Consider the following 24,551-nt stretch of genomic DNA (forward strand, 5'->3'; position numbering starts at 1 on the left):
AATGGTTCGTGTACCTTTTCAACTAACACCGACCCTTCCAAGCTCACACTTGTTGTTTCCGTACCGTTTTTTGTCTTCTCCTTTTTAGAGTCATGTTCTTGAATTCTGTTTTGACTCTCTAATTTCTCTAAATATTTCTCTCGTTTGTCTTAACTCTTCTGCTAGGATTGCTTCCTCACGTTCTTTTCTCACTTTCATCCTTGCCTTCCTAGCTTTCCATGTATTACGTTGTCTTCGTGTCGCGCTTGGAATATCCATTTTAGGCTCTTCACTTGATGGGGTTTCAGCAACTTTTTGCGTTTTTAATCTCATCATGGCTTTAACAGGCACAACATTATCGTGTTCGGAGCTGCTTGGTAGCTGTACAATAGACTCAATATTTTTTGCAGCCTTTGCTACCCTATTTGGGTTCTATGGACAATCACAAATGAAATGATCTGTGGCACAACTGAGGCAATAAACATTGATTGGCACAACTTGTGTGTGTGGACAATCGTTTATCAAATGGTTACCACCACATTTATTACAGCCTAACCTCGTTTGTAGGGCTTTTGGCTTTTCTTGGTGGCTGTAAGCAGGTTGCCACCGTGCTATACCTCTCTTTGCAATGAATGTCAACGTTTTTCCGTCCATGTTATACCTTTCCTCTGTTGGTTGGGCCGTAGGCGGTAATGGTTGTTTTGGCCTTACCATTCCTTGTGCTCCATATCCCGTTTCTGCTCCTAAAGGATAGTATCTCCTAGGCTCATTGTAATACATTGGGGTCATTACTAGCGGTTGCATCCTCGGTTGGCCCACCATTGTTGTGTTTCTCAGTCCTATAGGTTTGACCTTTGACATAAGTTGTGTTTGTCCCTGGACGACTGGTGTTACTCTCTCAAAACCTGGGGGTACTAGCAATTTCTCGTGTGCATACCTTGGTGCTTGTATTGGTGCTAGTGGTCGTTCATAGGGTCTATCTCGCACGGACCCTGTGTAGTAGCACTCCTCTGTTGTGTGATTGGTCCAATTCTAATCTTTCTCATACCACATGGGTTCCCTAAATTCTGGCTTAACAATAGGAGAAAGTCTTTGAACCAACTCCTCTATTAGCTTTTCTTGATCTAGATCAAATCCTGTAGTTGGCTTAGTCGTGGACTCTGTTGTCTGTGATGAATCACTGTACTGAGAGAACGAGTCAGCCTCATGTATGTGGTCTCCTAAGCGTAGCATTTGTTCTCCAAGACCTTTTGTAGCTTCTTGTCTAAGAGTTGCTAATGGATTTATCTCCATACGATCTCCTAATGAGACGTGTTCCCTTAATCTTTGTTGGTTGTTCTGGAGATATCTGCCAGATCTCGAATACATTACTCCTTCTCGAGGAGTCTGACTTTTCAGTCTTGGTAGTTTGTTATTCCTAATTTCTGTGGTCAAACGTGATCCAAACTGAATGACACTTGGTTAATGGGATTGTTTGATCAGATGGAAGACTTCTGTCAACTTCACTAAGAAATCTGTTCCAGATTTGCCAAAAAAGACTATATATGCATATAATGCATTTTTTCACAGATTTTGGAGATTTTTCTTCTGTTGATTCTCTGTGTCACCCTAAACCTCTACCAACTCATGAAAATCAATTTTGACCACTGTTTGTGCAAGCAAAGGTCAGATTAGGCTTTTCTTGTCAATTTTTGACTTTTGACTTTTTTTGGGTCAAATGTGCTCCAAATGATATGAAATCTGAAACACAGGCTCTAGACAACTAGTACAAAGGATCTGTGTTAGCAAAATATCAAAATATGCCTAGAATTAGGTTAGAGACATCATACCCGTATGATGTCTTTTTGCTCAATTTTGGTCAAGATTCAATATTTAAGCTTTTCACAGTGTTTGTAACAATGTTGTCAAGTCAAATTTGAAAAATCACTTCAGCAAGTGCCAAAAGACATTATACGCGTATGATGTCTTTTCTCCCAGATTTTGCCAGTTTTCAATTTTAAGCTTCTTCAAGTGTTTCTCTTTGAGTTTCAAGTGTTTTTATCAAGTCTGAATGCAAAAATGAGCTCTGAATCAATTTTCCCTATTCTTTGCGTTTTTTGCATTCTAACTTGGTATTTTGAGTTTCTAGAAGTGTTAAAGCCCTTGTTTTATGTTGATCTTAGGGTAAAACCCCCCTTCTGAACACTCTGGTAATGTTAAAATTTTTTGTTTTGGTCTCTGTTTAGCCCCTAAGACATCATACGCGTATGATGTCTAAAGTTGTAGAATTCCAGTTTTTCAACACAGAACTCTTCCAAGAGCTCTCCTAAGTGCTCAGCAACACTCAGTTTCACATAAAATTCCTTTGAACTTTGATTATTGCATATTTCACTACCAAATCCTCTTTTTAGTGATCTAACATGCAATCAAACACATCAAGCAAATAGAACACCAATTGATAGCTCTAGATCAGGATCAAATCAGGTCCTACCTAATCTACTTCTAATCATAAAATGGGTTTTTTGCAATTGAAAATATAAAGATATTTACTGCCACACACGGAGGAGAAAATTCTTTTTATGTCAACAATCACTCAAACTCCAACAAAACCAATCTAATCTAAACTAAACTGTCTATCACAAAAGACCCAGGCAAGCCACACACTCCCTAGAACCTCTCTAAGATCATAAGAGTCCACCACTCCTAGATCCTTCCTAACTAAGATATACAAAGTAACGAACGAATCACCTCGCAGGATTAGTCTAAGGTCACCTACTTAGGGCTCTCGTCCCCGGCAGCGGCGCCAAATGTTGGGCGGTTACGCCGCTAGCGGATGCTGTAATAGCGAGAACTCAACCAACAAACAAGAATGTCAGACGAGGACGGAGCTTGACCCGCAGGCGCATGGAAACAAATAGATAGGTGTCAATCACCTACTTGACCTTCTAGAGACAATCACTACCAAGGAAATCAAATCTAAGTTCTAAAAACGCAAATGACTGAAGTCCGTCCTACGAGAAAACGCTATCCGAAACATGGTCAAAAGTCATCAAATCAGCCTCAAACTCAAAGGGGAGTCTATACACCATGTAAGGATAGTACCCTATGAATTTACACTCTAATCTCAATGTGCAAACACTCCGTGCGGTAATCGCGTATGAAGACAGGCCAAAAATTACAGGTCACCGAATCTCAACTCCGATGGTTCTAATGTGTAGTTCTACTCGCTGCGGTTCTATCGATATATAGCACGCTGAATTTCGACACACAGATCAAGAGAAAACTCACAAAGAAGCTTGTGGGAGCTCGCCTCGTGTAGAAGCCAAATGCACACACGCTTGGTATTGGTGCGTAGCCCTCGCCATCGCTATCGCAATGGAGGTGTCGCTTCTCGAATGGCTGCTCCGTAGCTCGTGTAGCAAGAGGATAAGACTCTCTCTCTCTCACTCTCTCACTCTCTCTCAGACACAGTCACGGCGCTCAAAAACTCAACTTTTGATTAATGATAAGTCTCTCCTTTAGGTTTACAAAAGTTTGCTTTTATACCTCAGCCTTGGAGGTGTGAAATCATCTCTACTTACAAATGCGGGCACAACTATCTTGCCTACTTGAATGGAATACAATCTGGAAACTCAATCGAGTCCCGCTAATTACAAATGATTGGCTCAATGACAAATAATGTCGGCAAGACATTTATTACAATGAATAGTTGCAAAAGTGTGGTTGTGTTGTCCTTCGGCTCAACATGCATTGTAGACAAAGCACATGAAGTCTTCAAGGTTGAGCATCACGTAGTAGATGGACATGTGGGGGTGTATGAGGTGCACATCAAGGATGAGCCCTACTGCACATGCCCTGATTTCACTAATAGAGAGGCCCAAAAAAAAATTATTTGGCTTGCAATCACTTGTATTTCATTTTCTTGAAAGTTCTTGGATTGAGCCAAAATGAAAACATGTTCATACATAAACCAGTGCTAAGCAAAGTACATGTCTACAATGCTCTTAATCGTGAACGCCCATATCCAAACTTAGTGTAAAGCCCATGATTGTAGAATTTTTTGACACATTTTTTGCGATGTATTGTAGCTGGTGAAGTTGATACATATTGGGTAGGAATTTGACCTTTGGCAAGGATGTTTTGGATTATCTTGGTTTATAAATCTTTTAATCTCTCTTTTTGTTAGCACTAATCTTGATGTAGATTGATTTAGGTGTATACTTCTCCTTGCGTGCGTGTGTGTGTGTGTGTGTGTGTGTGTGTGTGTGTGTGTGAGAGAGAGAGAGAGAGAGAGAGAGAGAGAGAGAGAGAGCGAGGCCAAGGCTGACAAAGGGTCAAGGGAGAGAAAAAAAGGAGCAAAAGCGATGGTGATGATGATGTGGGATCGAGGTGTGTTTGCCAAGGAAAAAAATGAGAGAGAGAGAGAGAGAGAGAGAGAGAGAGAGAGAGAGAGAGAGAGAGAGAGAGAGAATAAAGTTGAGGAGAGGAAAAGAATCTTTTTGGAATGTGCTCGTCGGATTCCAAAAAAGCGCTCACCAAAAATGATTCCCCGAAAAGTGTCATCCAAAAAACTGTCATGCATACTATAACGATATTCTAGATGTTAGGCTAGATAGATCACCCTCAAGGCTGGAGGCCATGGATGTGCTTCTTTCAATAGTGGATCAAAAAGTTTCTCGAGAAGATGCAAATAGAATGGAAGGACCCTTTGATGACTAAGAATTAAGTTATGCATTAAGTAAGTTGGGAAATGACAAAACTCTTGGTCTATGTAGCCTATCCAAGGAATTTCTAGTTACATTTTGGAAGGACCTTAAGGGTCTTGTTCTGGATTTGGTCCTCACAGCATATGTTTCATAGTCTTAAACAAGGTATTATCAAGCTGATTCCCAAGAATAGTTTTCCCAAATTAATTGCCAATTGGAGGCCAACTACAATGAGGGTATTTTGTACAAAGTATTGGCTAAAGCTATTACTTTAAGGATTGGTACACTGTTGAGGAGGTGTTGAGAAAATGCATTCATGTATTCCAATATGGTTTTATTGGGGGCAGGCCCATCACGGATAATATTCTGGCAGTCCAATTAGGAATGGAGCATGCACTCATATCAAATCGAGATATTGACTCAGATTAGGATATTGTCTTATTCCAAATTGACTTTGCTAAGGCATTCAACATTGTGCATTGGGACTTCATTCATGCTATCATGCACAAGCTGGGGTTTGGAGTCAAAGTAGCAAATTTCATTTATCTGTTAAGTCAGGGGGCAAAGTCTAGCATGCTCATCGATGGCAGGTTGTCACATTGTATTGACCTCAATAGATCAGTTAAGCAAGGTTGTCCTCTTTCTCCTTTGTTTTATGAAGTGGCTTTAGATCCCTTGTATATATATCTAGATCACTTAGTTGCTAAGGGACATATTCAAGGGTTGCAAGATGGTATTGACCTCAATAGATCAGTTAAGCAAGGTTGTCCTCTTTCTCCTTTTTTTTATGTAGCAGCTTCAGATCCCTTGCATACATATGTGGATCACTTAGCTGCTAAGGGACATATTTAAGGGTTTCAACTTAAACAAAAGGAATTGATTAGGCAGGGGTTTGCTGATGATACTATCTTGTTTTTAAAGTCTAACACCATTAATCTACTAGAGCTATGTCTGCTCTGATCATGTATTCCCTTACTGTTTATGGATGTCCCCTAGGATATGTGTGGCTCGGGAATGTTAAACATGGATCTTCATGCTCATGATAGGGGAGAAACTTTCATATCTGGATCACTTAGCTGCTAAGGGACATATTCAAGGGTTTCAACTTAAACAAAAGGAATTGATTAGGCAGGGGTTTGCTGATGATACTATCTTGTTTTTAAAGGCTAACACCATTAATCTACTAGAGCTATGTCTGCTCTGATCATGTATTCCCTTACTGTTTATGGATGTCCCCTAGGATATGGGTGGCTCGGGAATGTTAAACATGGATCTTCATGCTCATGATAGGGGAGAAACTTTCTTGAGACACATGTTAGATAGTGACACCTTGTGGGTAGAATGTGTGTAGATGTCAATAGATGCATTTGTGGCATACTTTCATGGGCAATGGCACATGTCATCTTGGGATAAACCATTCTCTACTGCTCCCATTAAAATTGCTTACTCCACTTCTCAAATGCTTGTGAAATCTTGGAAGGTTACATGTTAAAATTCGGTCTAGAATGGTAGAATCAAATACACAAGAAATTTTTTGGCTGTTGAAAGGCTTTTCTGGTCATTTGTATTTAAAGAATTTCCTGCCTATCTCTTGGGGAGAAGGGCACTCTCTTTGTTTAAGAAGGGTGCCTGCTATATTGGTCAATTTTTGGGCTCTCAAACCCTTTTCAAACTATTATTTGTAGCTAGCAGGAAATTTGGCCTTTCTTTCGCATTCAAGGGTACCCATCAGTAAATTGCAAGTTCCACCAATGAGGAAGAAAGACACATGAATTGGGCAATACCAAACTATGAATCTAATTGGTGGACATCTCCTATAGGTCAATTCTATAGGCTTCTTCTTTCTGGTTCATTTAACATCTTTGGTAAATGTAATAAAATCTAGGGTATGCATAAATATAAAGGCTGGTGGAAAAATGTGTTGCATGGTATTTGATAGAGGAATCATCTCTTTAAGGGTAAAGTGTTTCAATGGAGACTCGTGTTTGGGCCATTGCCTCTTCCTGAGAAAATGAAAAAAAAGCACATAGGAAATGGGACATGCAGTAGGTGTGGTAGACTTGAAACTCACAAGCATTTGTTTTAGCATTGTGCTATAATGGCAGAATGCTGGAAATGGGCTAAATAATGGTGGATGCAATCCTAGGGGGTTAAGACATCTAGGTTTTAGATTACTTTTGTTGTGTTTTTCCCTCAACCAGGTAAGGCTTTGTCCTTTTGCTTGTTGTCTTTCTCTTTCTTGCCCAAGTGGTTCATCTAGAATAATAGAAATCAGGTTGCCTTTGAAGATAGGAATTTGTACACCTCTAGAGTGCCCACAAATCTTATAAAAGCTAAGATGTTAGAAGATGTTTTGGCAATCCATGACAAAGACATCCAAGATAGAGCAAGACTTATGTTGGCTCAGATGTAAAAGTTGTGAGATAATGTAACATAGAGAAAGAAATTCCGAGAGAGAGAGAGAGAGAGAGAGAGAGAGAGAGAGAGAGAGAGAGAGAGAGAGAGAGAGAGAGAGAGAGAGAGAGAGAGAACAATATGTTCCCATATAGCCAACTAGAGCAATAGATATAAATATATAAGGTTACTCCTATCTCCCATAGAGCCAACTAGAGCAATAGATATAAATATATAAGGTTACTCCTATCTCCCATAGAGCCAAAGAGAGATGATCTCAAAGAAAGAGGAGGCTCCCGTAGAGCCAACAAAATCAAAAGATATATATGTGTATACATACATAGGTGTGTGTGTGTGTGTGTGTATGTATGTATACATACACACATACATACATACATATATATCAAATGCTTTATGCTAAGTTGATTAATGACTCTTGATGCTTAAGGATGATGGAGATGAGGGTGACAATTGAGCATCCATGAAGTAGTTAGGAGGCTTGAAATGTGAGGAAATCAAACCTGAATGTGATAAAATCCAAGCACTAAAGTAGGGTATGAAGCTAAGGCTATTGAACTTGCAATGGGTATAGTGTGCAATAACAGAGAATACTTCCCAAATGCCTGAATACTATGCATATTGAAGGGAGTGGGAGCTAAGTTGGATCACTACTTATGTGCAAAGTGCGGATGAGAAGATAGGCTCAAGTATTTAAAGGTGAGTTTAGTAGATCATCTCTCAGAGATTAGCATGCTTTAGCAATCGATGACAATGTGGTAATTTGGATTGTTATAAGTTGTCATAGCTTCACTATTTAATTTGATGTTTGAATTCTTGAGCCATCACGATAGTATGATTAAGGCTATCATGATTCAATGTCACACTCTCAGATCATCATTTATCATCAAAGCATTAGTAAGTATATGGAGATGATGATGAAGGGTGAGGTATCTGTCTTAAAGAATGATTTCTTGGTATAAAATTCATGTTCCCAAGACATGAATCTCCTACTTTATTTTAGTGTGTTGGGATGATAGGATAATGATGGGGCACCTCCTATTCCATTTTTGCAAGCACATTTTGCCTTAAATTTTATAAAATTTGACTAGGTTTGGTTCTGCCTACCAAGTTACAACACTACCTCTCATTATGTAAGATCTACAAGTTTGCAGTCCCTTGCCTCTCTCTCTCTCTCTAGAGAGAGAGAGAAAGAGAGAGAGCGTCTATGATAATTTTGGATGGTTGAAACTGATTGATGCTTGCTTTCCCTCACTCTCAATCTCATATTCACCTAGCTACAATAGTAGAACAAGCTCCATATAATCTTTTACATGTGGTTAACCCCGTGGTTTTTTGGACCCTCAAACATAGAATTTTGAAGCAGTTTAGATGACATCATAATGGATCTTAGAAAGAGTGAGTGGACTAGCATATCAATGAGGAGAGTTGTGAGCATTATGTTCAGCTATGTTGAATATAACAACTTGAAGCAACCAACAATTACTTTAAGTTTCAAGACAGTTGCAAGTATAAACACATTGATGTAGGTGAATTTGCATTGGATTGTCTCTTGAGAGGGTTTAAATGTCATCTACTCCATTTTTGGATGTCACTATTGATAGTAGTTAGCTAGAGTTGCCTTATCATAGCGTTGGAGAATGAATTTATTTAATAATGAACCATCCAACAATATATTTGGCACTACGTTATCGATGCGTAGAGAATGTTTGCACATGTTGCCACCTTGGGGGGAAGGTGAGGGAGAAGAGCAATACTCAAGTTTTGTTTCCAAAAACTTGACAAACCTATATATGAGAAATTTTAGAGATAAATTGGCTAAATTTGAAGGTTTTCTCACCTTTAAGTTTAAAATTTAGAGGTAAATCTCAAAATTTGTAGGTGGGGATTACATTAAACCTAGTTTTTTTTCGAGCATTGCAGAAGAGTGTCATAGAGTTTAGCCTTGCTTCTAATTAGCCGTAGCAACGCACGGGCCACATACCAGTCATGACAATGTAGCCTGAGGAGATAGGTGTGTAGATGTGCCATTAAAAACATCTACGCTATGCATGAGTGTGAAGTGGCTCTGAAAGAATTGATGGCAAAATGTAGACAGTTAAGAAAAAGGCCAAAAGAAAAAAAAAGCAAGCAAAGCCTTTTTGAGGAGATAGGCGTGTAGACGTGCTGCACTCTAAGCATGATAATCCTTGAGAGAGTGTTGGTGGCTATAGTGTTGTTAACGCCTATGGTAATGCACCAAACCTTGGCTTAATGGATCATTGGGAAGACACATGTTTGCCATGTGGGAATGGTTTTGCTAAATTTTTAGTATTAGTGTCCTTTGCTAGTAGTGGGCTTGGACCATGAAAGTTTTTTTAAAGGAAGCCTACCGACAAGAGCTCAACGGTGCAAGTGGTCTCTCTGTAGGTGGTTCTATCTTCTTGCTGCACAATATCAAATTTTGGGAGAGTGTAAAGACCGAGGAACCTTATGTAGACTGTGTGAATTTTATCGACTATTCTTCTTTATCTTGCTAAAGCAGATGTCACACAATGTTCGATGAACTTGGGCTTTTGATCCCTCGTGAATAGGTTAGTCACAGAAGGATCACATTAGGTTAACTTTCGGGTTAAGCAAGAAGTAGAAATTAGTGGTAAAATAAATAACTAGAGTTTGCTTGAGTGCTCGAAAGAAGCCATTTTCTTGGCCTCATTTTTAAAGGTCAACCCATTCATGCAACTGAGATTTACGCCAATTTGAGACATTCATGAAGATTTATAACTAAAATTTCCGATTTTAACCTTTGAAATTAAGGGTATATGAAATTACAAGCCGAAAATTTACACTGCAAATCGGGATATGTGAGCATTGGGTCGTATATGTGTGCTCTAGCTTGTGGCTTGTGTGAGGTAGTTGATGAGGTGATACGTAGGCGCACACAATGGACGTGCATAGTTGTAATCGCCCTAACAAATGAGGTGCACATATATAGGTGTACATAAGTTCAAAGCTTGGATGTTGGCCCTGGGCTGCTGGGCATGTGTAAAGTTGAGACTTAAGCAAAATTTATAAAGGCATGCTTGGCCCAAAAAGCATATGAAAAGGGTAGCGGGGTTGTACAAAGAGGGCTAATAAAGGGATCACAAGTGTGACATGAAGGGGCCAATGAATGAGCTTTGAGCTTCACTCTTTGTGCATGCCCATGGGCTGGCTTGGCCTCGTCACTAAGTGACACCTCCATTTGGAGGTGGGATCAATGGCTCCCGATCATCGGTTGATCTTGATCGTTGGATTGCCTACGGAATGCAAAAAATTTTCACTTTTTCGGATCTGGGACTTGAACCCACTACCCTCTCCCTCACGGGATTGACTCTAACCACTAGGCTAACGCGCGTTCGTTGAAAGGTGTGTGTGAGATAAGTTTATAGATCACGGTGTCGCGAACAAGTTTACACGTAGTTCACACTTAGTTCACACCGAATTTGCACTGAGTTCACACCAAATTTGGTGTTATGTGCAGGTCCTCCCCAATTCACACCTAGTTCACACCGTGTTCACGTTGAGTTCACACCAAATTTGATGTGGTGCACATATCTCCGAGTTCACACATAGTTCACACCTAGTTTAAATATCGATCGGACGGCTCGAATTGCACCCGCCTCGCGACTCTTACTATGGGCCATTGATCCCACCTCCCTGGGGAAGTGTCACATTTAGTGACGAGGCTGGCTTGGTGGGAAATGAAGAGGAGGGCATTACCTAGCAAAGAGCTCATTCAACATTGCTATGTGATTATGGATGGTTCCTTGGCAATTTTTGTCGCAAAGTCATGACCAACGTGGATTCTCCAAAGAGGTAGGGTTTAAATTGGAGAATTCTACCTTTGTCTCATTGGAGCTGGAAGAGGGTGTGCCTAGGATGTGGCCATGGAAGGGAGGGGGGTAAACTCTAGAGTGTACACTCTACGATGCATTGTTGGGAGGGAGCGAATATGCCCTTCTCAGTTTCTCAAGGACTCTTTCCCTCAGTCTTTTTCTTACTCTATGGCTCTTCCTCTTCATAGAGGCAAAAAAAAAAAAAGGCCCCCTCGTCAGCCATTTAAAGGGCCTTGGGAATAACCTTTATGGAGGGGGAGTAAGTAACGAAGGCTATATACAAAAAATCTTAAGGTATCATCTTAGGCGCGCTCAATATCTATATTAATAGATAAAGGGGGAGCGAATTTCGCTCCCTCCTGCCATGTGTCAGCGTCTCCTGTATCTGGTGGGTGTCGCCTATAGCGTCCGAGAACATAGCGATGCAGAGAACACAGTGACGGAGAGAGAGAGAGAGAGAGAGAGAGAGAGAGAGAGAGAGAGAGAGAGAGAGAGAGAGAGAGAGAGAGAGGCATGCGGCTGAGCTGCCGGCTATACTAATCACAATAAAAAAGGCACATAAGATGGGGTAAAAATTGCGCTGATTATGAGAAAAAGCTTAAGGTATCATCTTAGGCGTGCTCAATATCACAATAAAAGAGGCGCATAAGATGAAGCACTTAAGATGGGGTAAAAATTGCACTGATTATGAGAAAAAGATCGCGTTGAAAATGAAATGAACGACGCGTTAAAGATGCCAAACTAGCTGCACTGAAGATAGCATGCAACAGCAGGGCAAGATGGTTGCATAGCAAAAGTGGTCACTATAGGCTGCCGCAAGAGGATCCAATGTCCGACTTGTAGTTGGAGGATTCGCCAGCAAAACAACCTGCTTAATAAGCAAAAAGCAGAATACACCAATGTAGAATGCAAAAAGCCTTGTTGCTCAACGCGATCAAGACTCACTCTGCTTCTCTTGCATCACACTCCCCCACTTTGATCTCACCCTATTTTGTTTCGCGCTTCACATGCTCATCGCTACATTCTAGGGTTTGCGTGTTGAACGTTGTAAAACATTCTTATGCTTACTTATCTTCTCACACAAGCTCAAATGGTGATACTTATTATCTAGAGGGGGTTTGAGGTATCACTCAAAATGTAGTAGTTTGTGGATGAGGGTGCCACAAATCTAAGAAGATTAATGGGACACACATATTCATTTTCAAGTGCCCTCTACGAATTCTTTTAGAGGGTATATGGCCCTCTTCACTATATGCCACAAGGTATGGCTTAGAGAGGATCTAGGACTCAAATTTGAGGGGGTGTAGTGGCTTTAATCTCATATGTCGGATTGTTCACTGAACTAGGGGTGCATGAACTAGCGGTAAACTAAGGATTGGTAAACTATGGTGTGATCATTTGTCGTGCCAACATGGGTGTCGTCTTTGTCCCTAGTTCACCTTTACTTCATTGAATGATCGGATGGTTGAGATGAAAGACGCTTTGCACCCTCAGATTTGGGCCCTGGATCCCCCTTGGCTAACTTCATGTGAGATTGTGATGAGAGGTGTATGGGGGAGCCCTCTAAGCCTAATATAAACAAGGTGAAGCCTCCCGTAAGCATCCTAAAACAATATGTAAAGGTATACTAGTATGTGACCCACATGCCGCCAGAGAAACATCACTTATATTTTTATAGGGCTATCTTCTCTTCTTACATGTATTGCCTATTGCACTTCTAAGAGTGATGCATGACAAAACCTCTTGACAGATTCCTTTTTTTTTGCCATACTTACAATTGTGATTTGAGAGAATTTATATTAACTCAATAAGAATACAATTGCCCTCAAGCACTACATGTGCCTTAAGGGGCTAGGGTTCCATTAGAGACTTGTATACGGAGAAAACCTACTAGATGTGTTACTCTTACCTCTTGACTGTTCTAAATAGCTCAAAGCATCCATCCATCCTTCATCTTTGTCAACTACCCATCTTCTTGCTCCTACCATGTGGATGAGCTCAGTGCTCAATCGCACAATATCATCAAAGAGAGCTACCTCCAGTTTGTCCTCAAAGACTCGAAAGCTCATGGACTTCCATACTTGGTTCAGGTAGCTTGAGAGGTTCTTAAAGACATTATTTTTCATTAAGTGCTAGTCCTTGTTCAACAAACTTAAGAGTACTCTACTTTTATTTTTGGTTTTTTTTGTGTGTTTGGGGGGGGGGGGGGAAGAGTGAGAGAGCTCCTTTTGGTCTATCCTAGTTTAGAAATGCTACCAAGCTTGTTATACAGATAAGATATAAATTAGCATGGTGTGAAGAGATGAAAGTTAAGAGAACTCAATGTAATCGTAAAAATTTGTTTGAAAATGGAGTCATCTCTATACATACATATAAATAGATCAATCAATCAATACACATATATGTGTGCACACACACCCGTATGTTGAGTGGATAGGAAGTTTTCTCTCTCTCTCTCTCTCTCTCTCTCACACACACACACACACACACACACACACACACATGTGTTGAGTGGATAGTAGGTTTTCTTGGAGCTTATGGGTGCATATATATACTTGCCATCGTGGCATAGTAGCTCACAAGTTGACATTGCAGTTGAAGAGACGGCTGCAAATTGATGCGTGGATAGTGTTAGCGATATCCTTTTCCTCGTTCTCTTTGGATAAAAGTATAGAGGGCTATGATATGTGTGTGAGTGTGTGTGTGTGTGAGTGTGAGAGAGAGAGAGAGAGAGAGAGAGAGAGAGAGAGAGTTGAAAGATAAAACATGAACGACATTAATCTAATCAAATTTGTCAAATATATCTTTTGGGATTGTTCATATGGCATTAAAAAGCCTCTTCTCATTCTTCTCTCTCTCTCTCTCTCTAACACATGCAGAGAGAGAGAGAGAGAGAGAGAGAGAGTGGTACTATCACTTGGAATCGCATAAGGCTCTAGCTACTCTGTATCCCATGAGAAAATTGCCATCTTTGGCTTCTCAAGAAAACCAAGAAAGGGTTTTTTAACTAACCCTTGCCCGTCAATTCCACCAATGTGACGTACCCGTCACGAGGAGTAGAGAGAGAGAGAGACTATACCAAACTGAGCATGCCCTCCTCCAATGAGATAACTCCCTATATTGAGTACTAGAAAGGTTACATGCCAAGGACACCAAAAGTGTCCTCCCACTCTAAGTGGTCGGACACATGACCTACACGACCACAAACCACAATATATCTTTAAAAATCAAATTTGTAATAAATAACAAAATGTTGACTAAAATTACCTTTTTTGTTATGTGCATTTAAGCTGGCACAATTATTCTATGTTAAAGAGAATTTTTGACTTTACATTTTTGAAAGTCTTTTCATTTCTTAGGGCAGATTCACACGCTATCATGGACAGTGTTTTGCTGACGTGAGCTATTTTTGTCACCTTATGAAAACGTTGCTTGCAAGTACTCAACTCCACCAATTTTGGCAAATTGGGCAACACGTTGCTCATCTCTCTCTACTCTCTCTTTTATGGAGTGCAGAAACAACAAGACCTTGCAAGGAGCACCTAAGCTTTTTACGTACAACATCCACAATTACTTACGTCATCCAAGACATTGCCCAACCAATATATGAATGCGCCCTTACAATCTTATTCTTCACTTTTGCATTTTAAATTTTATCCTTCAAAAATCTTTTCGTTTACTACAATCTTACCCTTCACTTTTCACTTTTGCATTCTAGAATAGATGTTTTGTTTGGTTTTTTCGTTTTGGTGAGCCGGTGAGTGACACATGGAGGCCTTTTCCTTCCTTTAAAATTTTAAACTCCAAATATATATGGGTCATGCAATGACGAGACTTGCTCTGAAACTAAACAAATGCACAGACAAATTTGTGCATTCTAGAACAATGAAACAAATTGAACAATGAAACAAATTGAAAAGGTGCATGTGGCTCTTTTTTTTTTAATGAAAAAACTCATATGGTGCTAAACAAATGCACAAAAATGCATTTTTGCACCTTTCTCCCCGGTCCTCGGAGGCAGGTTCTAACATGCCAAAAAAAAAATCACATCTAGTTTCTTAATCACACTAATACTTCCAGTACACAGTGAGATCCGGCTCTAAGAGGTGATAGAAAAACATTTGTAGTCATAGTTCCTTGGTTTTAGGGATACCTCTTGGTTTTTCCAACTGCCCTTTGGTTGCATATGTGCATGCTTTCCAAATGGAGTTGGCTTCCTATGTTTTTTGCAAGAGCAGTCACCTCTCTCTCTCTCTCTCTCTCTCTCTCTCCATCCCCTCCTCTTTTTTTTTTTCTCTTATTTATTTTGCATTTTAAGAGCATATCGTGTAACTTTGGTGGCCTTGTGATTAGACAATCGAGGCTACGAAAGCCTTTTGCTATATTTGGCACCAAATGTCGAGCTGATGAATCAGATTGTCGATCACTTGACCGCTTGGTCCCATGTTTTCGAATTTATCAACGATGCGTCGATCACTTGATCGCTTGGTCCCATGTTTTCGAATTTATCAACAATGCTATCCCGACCTATCTCTTTTTTCTCCCTCTTTGCTAAATTGGCATCTCTCTCTCTCTCTCTCTCTCACACACACACACACACAAACACACACACAATGGTCACTTGGGATTGCTCCTACTACATTAAAAGCTTCTCTTTTCTATGTGTGTCTGTGTGGTTTATATATATAAATATAAATATAAATATTAAAAAAAATATATATATATATACGTATGGGCGCTGTGGCTCAAATCCCAATGTTGAATTTGGCGCCAAAAGAAGATGGTGGCCACGTGGCAGGGGACTGACTTGTCTACGTGGGGCCCGCCTCAAAAAATTGGGCGGGAAAAGGAGGGTTGTGAGGGGGGTATTTTTTACACGAGCTATAATGTAACCTTGCGTCTCACGTATTCGCTCGCCTTTGGCACTTCTTGCCAAAGAGCGCTCTCTCTCTCTCTCTCTCTCTCTCTCTCTCTCCCCCGACACACTCTCAATCACGCTCACACAGGCGCTCATTGCTGCTTGAATCTCTCTCTCTCTCTCTCTCTCTCTCTCTCTCACACACACACACACACACACCATGCCTCTGCTCAAGCCCGCCAAGATGATCTCCAAGCGCTTCAAGAAGCCCAAACTCGCAAACCCCGCCATCTCTCCTCCCGCCGACCTCTCCAAGACGCCATGGCCTGCTCCCCCTTCCTGCCGCAAATGGAGGATCCGCGTCGTCTGCGCCGACCCCGACGCCACAGACGACTCATCCGCAGATGAAGCCGAGCCATCGCCATCGCCTTCTACAGCTCGTAAACGCCTCATCCATGAGTTTTGCGTCCCCTTACCGTCCCCCTCTCCCCCCACCACGCCACAGCGAGGGAGAATGCGAAGCCCAAGCCATCGCCCGACCAGAAGCTTGCGCCGCGATTTCGGCGTAACCAAAGCGGAAATGAGTACTTTTCTTGATGCTGTTTCTGACGCTGCTGCCGCGAGCTCGTGTTCTCCACTGCTGCAGACCTCGTCTTCGGTGGAAAGCGTAGACACAGAGGAGGAATTTACTCGCTTTTTACAGGAATTTTTGCCTGAGCAAGATGATGAAAGTCTATGGGAGTACAGTGCTGGACTGTCGGGAACGCATCAAGAGAGCATCAGCATAGCAGAGATGCTGGATTTGGAGCTGGATTCGGAAGCTGTGTCATGGATCAATTCGATGCAGAGGATACCAGAGCCAAGCTGAATACGGTCTGTCTGGAGCCAAAGTTTAGTACAATCTTGGCTGAGAAAGATATAGCTTTATATGCTTTGCGCAGAGGAAGCTGTAGCCATAGCCATAGCTTGCTCGAAGCAGAGTACAACGTTATGTATAATGAGCGTATAGCATGTTGTACACTAGAGTAGAGGACTGCACAAAATTTTGATGGCGGTGGTGAGGAAGCACCAACCTTGCCTTTTGTAAACGCCCACGCCCAAATTATAGCAAATATGTAAGCACAACAACTTTTCCAATGCTTTTGGTGTTCCTCCTTTCCTTTGTTTCATTTCTTTCTTGCTCGTTTCTTGCAGTCTTGTGTAACTGCCTTGACTTCTTCTTGGAAAGCTCCCTTCTATCAAGACCACAAACTTTCTTTTGTACACGTCTTTAATGTGTGCCCTTATATTATTCACACGCAGCAAATTGAGGCCCTTTGAGAGAACACCTTTTAAATGAAGGAGATGAGCTCCGAATCCAAAATTTGGAACACCTACTTGCTCGTATTGGTCAACAATTGTCATATAAGTTCAAATTTAAAGCCAGTATATCACAATCACTACTCCTACACTATCTCGAAAGGGGATTGTATGCGGTTATACACTCCTATAGGGAAGTTCCATATGTCGAAAGCCCCTTGCTTCCGGGGGAGGTGCTGCTGTCCGAGGTGACATCATGATTAGCAAAATTGATGCCTTTGAATTGATCCTACATGTGAAAATGATATTTCAACCGTAGCATATGATCTGATAGTTACCCATCACTACATGAAACCTTATTCATATTCTATCTACACAATTGCAGCAATGGTTTGTATCATGCACAGACTGTCATCATGTTTCAAAGGCCAGCTCCATCTTCTCACGAGGCATACATTGAAGAACTAGTCATTCCTCTCAATTGTTGATTTTGATTTCTTACTGATAAAAATCTTTGACATTGCGAAATTACCATTTCTGTGTGATACCAGGAATTTTAATTAATTCAAGAACATGTACAGGTACTGAATTACTTTTGTGTACCAAATTGTTTCTGTAATTCAAGAATAGTGTAAAGGTATTGGGGCAGAATCCCTCCCCTTTTTATAATAATATAGATATAGATTGTTGGGACCCTTCACTGCCTTGTGATGTCACGTCTTAAAATTAGGACTAACAACTTCCATTGCAAACACAGTGTTAGCAAGAGTATCGACTATGACATCCATCACACACCCACCACTAGTTGCATAAAGAACCTTGGCTATGCCACCCATTTTCTCCTCTGATTTGAGACAACCATCTCGGCTACATTCCACCTATGAAGGCAATGGAAACTTGGTTGCTTCCATGTCTTACATGTAGAATGCTTTGCATACTTGCCAAATGATAAATTATAGTCAAAAGACTACTGCCCATAGCCTTCTTTGTACAGAGAAAATGATAAATGCCACTTCTTTCAAGCCCTTCATAATTGATCAAGGCATCAAACTTATGATAGCATTCCCCCGGGCTTTACTTCAAACCATATAGGCTTCAATTTAGCGTAGTGGGCCTCCCTCCCTTTAGGTACGTCTAGTCAAGGTTTTAATTGGTGGAGCAAAAGGTTTCACACCCTAGCTTTCTACCTCAAATCTGAATTTGCCACATACCTCTTTGTTTTAGCTAACCCAAGCAATCTAGCATGGATTCTCTCAAGCTTTCAACAAAAAAATCCTCTCCAATCAAGGAGAAATGATGTTCATAGATGTTTGCATCCATTAGTGTGATGAAGCTCCAATTCTGCATTATCTCTACTTCATAGTCGTACAATTTTTGACACTCTTCTATAGTCTACAAACATTCATTGAGATTGTGCTCATCACCTCGGTAGAATATTTAGCCAAGACCTCCTAGACAAGATGTCCACCATATGTGCCCTTTAAGCCCCCAATATTTTAGGGTTAATCGGTCGAAAGTTCTCATTCAATCTTTGCCATTGTTTACCTATTGCAGATTATCGAAAGGTAGTGGGATTGAAGCATTACTTCATATGGGACTCATATTTGGAGGAGATCTCTTGGGCACATCTTAAGAAAACTTATTATAAAATTCATACCAAATTCAAGAGAAGGGGCTCGACCAAGAAGGATATACAAGCTCTGCAAATATCTGTAGACCCTAAAGCAAGTGGTGGATATATTTGTGTGACCTTGGAAGTTTTACTTCTATTGCTCATAAATTCTCATAATAGTGTTTATATATTATTGTGAAACTCTAAGCCCTCTATTCATTGAGATTTTCTTAAGTCTTATTATGTCACTCATCAACACACTCCAAATAGCAGTTAGGGTTCTGTCCTAATTAGTTCAACATGTGATAATAGAGAAGTTTACCTACCAAATTATTAAGATTCAATATAATCACTTCACAAAAAGAGCACCACCTGAATCCAATCATTGTTATAAATTAGACATGGGCCAATGTATGTATTGTTGGTCAAACCCACTCTATTGAAGAACATCACTGTTATGCACGCACAAAACCATCATTTTAGGTATTAAAGACCAATGTGCAGCTGATTTTCAATCAAAAACCAAAAATGAAAACAAGACAATTGAAGTTTCTTATGTTGCTACATCTTCCAAAAAGAAGTGCTACCAAAATGGTAGTGATACTCATTTTGTTAAAGTTATAGCATCGCAAGTGAATAGCCCAATGTGATCTCAATATTCATTTTGGCTTTAAGTATTTATTTTACTTATTTGTCAAGGTCTTGGGTAGGGCAATTTACTGAGGGGGGTACTTAAGGGCCCCCAAGCTACTATATAAGCAACATCTTGCCTCCACTGTATATTACTAATTCATTGCCCATGTTGGTTCAATAATCTCTCTCTCTCTCTCTCTCTCTCTCTCTCTCTCTCTCTCTCTCTCCATTGCTCTATGTTTTCGCATCATCGACTTTGACATGGTATTAGAGATATCGGCTCCATAATCTTGGGAGGAGATTGTTGCACGGAGAAGATAAATAATAGATTGGCACTATTGTTTTGCTTGCTCTTTGATCGGCGCATTGTTTTTCGGCTCCATGCATCGGCATTTTGAGATGCCTGCACGACCTTGAATGTGGTGGCACCTCCATCGGCTAGCATTTTTAGGTGCATGAGAGGCAGGTTCTCAATGACATCGAGTTTGGCCATCTGGCAACATTTTGAAACGCCGGTAGGAGAAGGATTTCTTGTCGCAACACTTATAATAGTGCCTATTGAAACGCCCATGACATAGATGTGGTTTTGTTAGGAGTGGGGACATTTTGGCCTCGGGTTGAGCGTTTTGAAACGCATTCTGCAAAGGAATCTTGGACAATAGTTGTTTACGGAAGTGCCGTATGGGCTAACGTTTTGATATGCAATGGCTTAGGCTCTCCAAAAGACTTTTTTTTCCAAGAGACAACTTATTGCCAAGTTTTGGTAGCTTACCCATAATATAGGCCCTTGGCCATCCATACTTAGAATCCCCTATCCATACCTAGTTGTTGGACCTTGGTCAGGGTTCGTGACCCCCCTAGGTTTTCCCTTGGCATTACATTACTCCCCCCTTGGAGAAGTGTTTTTGTCCTCGAAAACAAAAGTGGTGATGGCATCATAAAGAACACTAATGTTTTTGGCAGTGGTATGCTTCCTATATCTGGCTGTCCTTTTGAACAGATGACGGTTCAGTAGGAGGTTCAACAAAATCAAGAATAGCATCTTGATTTTCCACATTGTTGTCCCCTTGCAACCATCTTGTGTAACCGGCCTATATTCAACATAGCGTATAGATTCCATTTAGAACTCACTTGAGCATGCTAAACGAGTTATCACAACTAAGATGTATCCAAAAGAGTACCTCATTTCACTTTCTATGTAACTAGCTGACGTAACTCATCATCAAAGTATAAGTCCTGGACTTGTTATCAATCTTCATCAGTAAATAACCCCACTATAATTGGTGTTCAAGGTTCAGAAGCTGACTTAAACATGAGGAGACTAAACTTAGTCGCAAATACGCTTTGCCTCATGGTAAGAAAACTCCAACTAGAGAGATAATCTTGCCAATTGAATTTGCTAATGTACACGATTAGCATATCCTTTAGCACAAGATTAAGACTTGTAAACTGTCTATCCTCTCTGGATAACTGATAGTAATGAGATATGTTTTGCACATAAGAGTGTGGAATGTTTTATAAGCTACTAATGTCATGAATGTGCATGTTGCTCCAAATCAGTCTTTGCTGAACACTAGGGCCATAACACCTAGTGTGCATGCATTCAACAAAACCAGATTCGAACCTACATATCCATAACAGTACGTGCCAATAGTTATGGCTAATGTTATGCTCATAACCCATCGGGAAAGAATTAAATATCTTCCACGTGAAAATTATGCTAACATTTTTGGACCTTCATAGAATGTGAAAATCCATCACATCTAGGTACCAAATGAACATGTTCATTAACAGAACATAATTTTCTACGTGTATAAACAACCATCCGTTAAAATTGTTTGACAATACTTGTAACCTTAACAAGACTTACGAAGTATCCCAACGATTTTTGGCCACTGAAATTGTTCTTGATACAATGTGCTCAAAATGGTCTAGTGAACTGACTTGACCAGTACCTAGGGACTTTGTCGCGATACACATTTGAGGAAAATGGGCACCAGTGTCAGTCCTAGAGATTGATATTATCCACATGTGAAATATGTCTAAGGATAAGGATGTCCAAAGGAAGAACATCCTTCAAATACGAGATGTACTTGTGTGTGGAGGTAACTGTAAACACTCTGTGACGTAAGTGAGAGAGACCCTTGTTATTATTATTCCACACTGGCTAAACTCTACTCCTTGAGTTTCTAGACCATGTTTCTTCTCATGTTGACAACATGTGCCAAACAAAATGCTACATGCATGTCCATAACTGCATAATATAGAAATGTATTGCGGACACTACGACCCAAAATACTTTGCTCCTATATGACATTGTCGTGTTTCTGAAAAGAAAAATGGATGAAAGCAAGTTGGCATTGTAGAAAATCCTACAAAATGGATAAGTTCAAAATTGAAACTTATATTTTAAGGTACTTACCAATTTTTGTAACCATCACCCTTGGCATCGAAAGTCGTAGCATATGGTGGCATGATTGTGCTTTCAATGTACTTTGTGTACTCTTGCACTATAGCAAGTTGTAATTGCTTTGGAGTGATTATGCACTCAATGCATATACATATATATGGAGTCGTGCTCCTAGAAGCCTTGCTTTGCCCCTTCTCTAAATTGGCCAATAATGATTTTATTCACCCTAGAAACACCCGTCGGATCTATCGTACTGACCATGGGTGGATCACGAATATTTTTGACTCCATCGAGTTTGGAAAACTTGTCTATGAGACAAGCCCTAGAAGCCAAAATGTGAAACTACAAAGAAAGATTCCCCTTGGCATTGTGAACTATAGTAAATGGTTGGCCCTACCAAGAATCTTAACCTTATAAGCCACAGGCCTTGCCTGTATCTGGTTTACTATAATTAGAATTAATGATCGGCTTTGTCGATTGCCTTTGATGATTAAGTCGCCTCAGCAATGCCTAACTCATTTTTACTACTAGGCATCCTTGCTTTTGCATGTCACAGTTGAGAGACTTACTAGCCCATTTTGGGTACTAGTGTCGTTGTTAGACGTTCATGTATGTAATCAAATGTCGTACATGTCATGCTCGGGAATACTCCCATATGGAGGCTTGCTCCTTATTCCAAATTGTGATACCCATAGCTTTAATTGGTGGACATGAACGCGATGACCATGGTCATACTTGAACCCATATGTATTCTCTCAGGGCACCATAGCCAAGATTAACATAATGAAAATCTCTTGCAATATAAACTTACAAAAAGCTATGGAAACTTCAAAAACAAGAAACCTCAAACCTTATGATTTGTTCCAATTGTTGTGCTCTATCTAATGCATGAATAGCCAAAAGTTGTGCTTCTGGGGTTACCGGAACAATTGTGGATGACATTCTTGTCAAGACTTGTCCAATGTTAATTACTTTTGTCAAGTTCTGGTGTTGAGCTTGGACATGCTTTAATTCTTGTGGAGTCCAAGGTAAGGTTCGGATCTCATGCGCTTATTGCACTCGGCAATCTTTGCCAATACAAAATTACCTTTAAGGTTCTTCCCACCCGAATATGTCGAAACCTCGACTTGCATGGAAACCTAAAATAGACTTGATAGGAGGAATTTTTGTTGCACAAAAAATCATGTAGCTCTGGGTGCCCTTGGTGGCTACAATGTCGATCTTGCCTGCTTCCATATGTTGATTTCGAACCATATGAAAAGGAGGGGGGGGGGGGGGGGGGGGGGGGGAGCAGGGCATGCTCCCTTGAATGACATTAATTAATTCATGACCTTTGGGCGGATTCATGTGAAAATACCAACTAAAACATGCCAATGGCTCTTGCACGTGACTGCGTCGGAGAGAGAGAGAGAGAGAGAGAGAGAGAGAGAGATCCAAAGAATAAGATATGAAGGATGGGTGGCTGGCCCGTTGGCCTGAACCCCAACAATCTCCCTCTTAAAGGCCAACGTGGCCCAAGTGGTTGTGAGTGTAAGGGTTAGTATATACAACTTGTCATAATAACTAATATCTAATTCTCCTAAATGATTTTCTCATGTTAAATTGATCGTTTAATACGGGGAAGTGCCGTGCGAGAAAAAGCTAGAATATTGGTTAAGCTGGCAGACCGGCCACAGTAGGGATCCAAAAGGAGGGAAAATAGGGATCCAAAGGGGGGGGCATCTGCAAAAGAGCAATGTGCAACAATGGGCTTTAAAGACCCTAAGGTTCATCCCATTAAGACTTCCAAAATGCTAAGGTTCCATAATTCAAAGGTTGTGTCCAAAGGTCAAAAGCTTAGGAATATTGGATCCTTTGTGTGTGTACCAAAAGTCTTCACAACTCCTACAAAGGAGGGGGCGAGCCTTGCAAGTAGGGGATGAGAGAGAAACACATACACATGCACAAGCCTCCTTTACACAAAGGGAATGAGAGACACATATCAGCTCCCTAGGCCAGATGCCCACAAGGTGTACTCAAATCCTATTGGATGGCCATGGAGGTGGACCAATGAGAATTAGGCTAGAGTAAATCTAGTTTAATCAATTTAAAAACACTTAATAATAGAACCAATAAGAATTAAGCTCTTTAGAAGACTATTGGACAGTCTCCCAAGGGGTCCAATGAGCATTTAACAACCCAATGGCTTGCCTGATTCCTATTGGCCAGGAGACAAAGGGGTCCAATGAGAGTTTAGTTGCATTAATTAATTACCTAAAGCTCTCACAAAAGGGGAAAGGGGGACACATGTCAGAAGGCTATCACTTATGCTCCTTAAATCCTATTGGCTAAGCTTGGAGAGGTCCAATAGGGTGGTAGCATGAGCAAATAGCAAGAGGGGTCGACCAAGAGAGAGGGGGGGCTGAATTTTCAAAGGCATTATTGCATAGACACTCACACTAACTCATGTGTGAAGCAAGAAGACTCTCTCTCTCTCTCTCTCTCTCTCTCTCTCTCTCTCTCTCTCTCTCTCTCTCTCTCTCTCCTTCTCAAGCTTTAATGGAAAGCTTATCACCGACTCCAAGCTTGTGAGATGGGAGGCCTCCACCAACAACTCTTGGCTTTGTGATGCAAATCCAACCAAGAGCCAAGCTTCAATGCATGCTCATCTCCTCTACCATGCTAATTACTAAGCTATGCTATGCTAATATGAGTGATATGTGAGGAGATGTACATCTTTCTCGTAAGACTACTCCTTCTTCCTTCTACTCTCATATCCCGCCAGCTCTCACCATCTTCGAAGGTATGTGAGGCATTGGGTCTGAGA

The 24,551-nt window shown here is 40.7% G+C and overlaps 1 protein-coding gene across 1 annotated transcript; it reads left to right on the forward strand.

Moving 5' to 3' along the window:
• The first annotated feature begins 15,499 nt into the window (after positions 1-15,499).
• Positions 15,500-16,946, forward strand: LOC147429688 (uncharacterized). The gene has a single exon (XM_086495939.1). The coding sequence runs from the start codon at positions 16,012-16,014 to the stop codon at positions 16,657-16,659; it is 648 nt and encodes a 215-aa protein (XP_086352065.1). The 5' UTR covers positions 15,500-16,011; the 3' UTR covers positions 16,660-16,946.
• Positions 16,947-24,551: the final 7,605 nt, after the last annotated feature.

The sequence above is a fragment of the Adiantum capillus-veneris genome, chromosome 22 (genome assembly GCF_014529385.1).
Source record: "Adiantum capillus-veneris isolate H3 chromosome 22, ASM1452938v2, whole genome shotgun sequence".
NCBI lineage: Eukaryota > Viridiplantae > Streptophyta > Polypodiopsida > Polypodiales > Pteridaceae > Adiantum > Adiantum capillus-veneris.

What these genes read in the sequence shown, in the direction of transcription:
- LOC147429688 (XM_086495939.1), top strand. Translation starts at nt 16,012, where the DNA reads ATGCCTCTGCTCAAGCCCGCCAAGATGATCTCCAAGCGCTTCAAGAAG.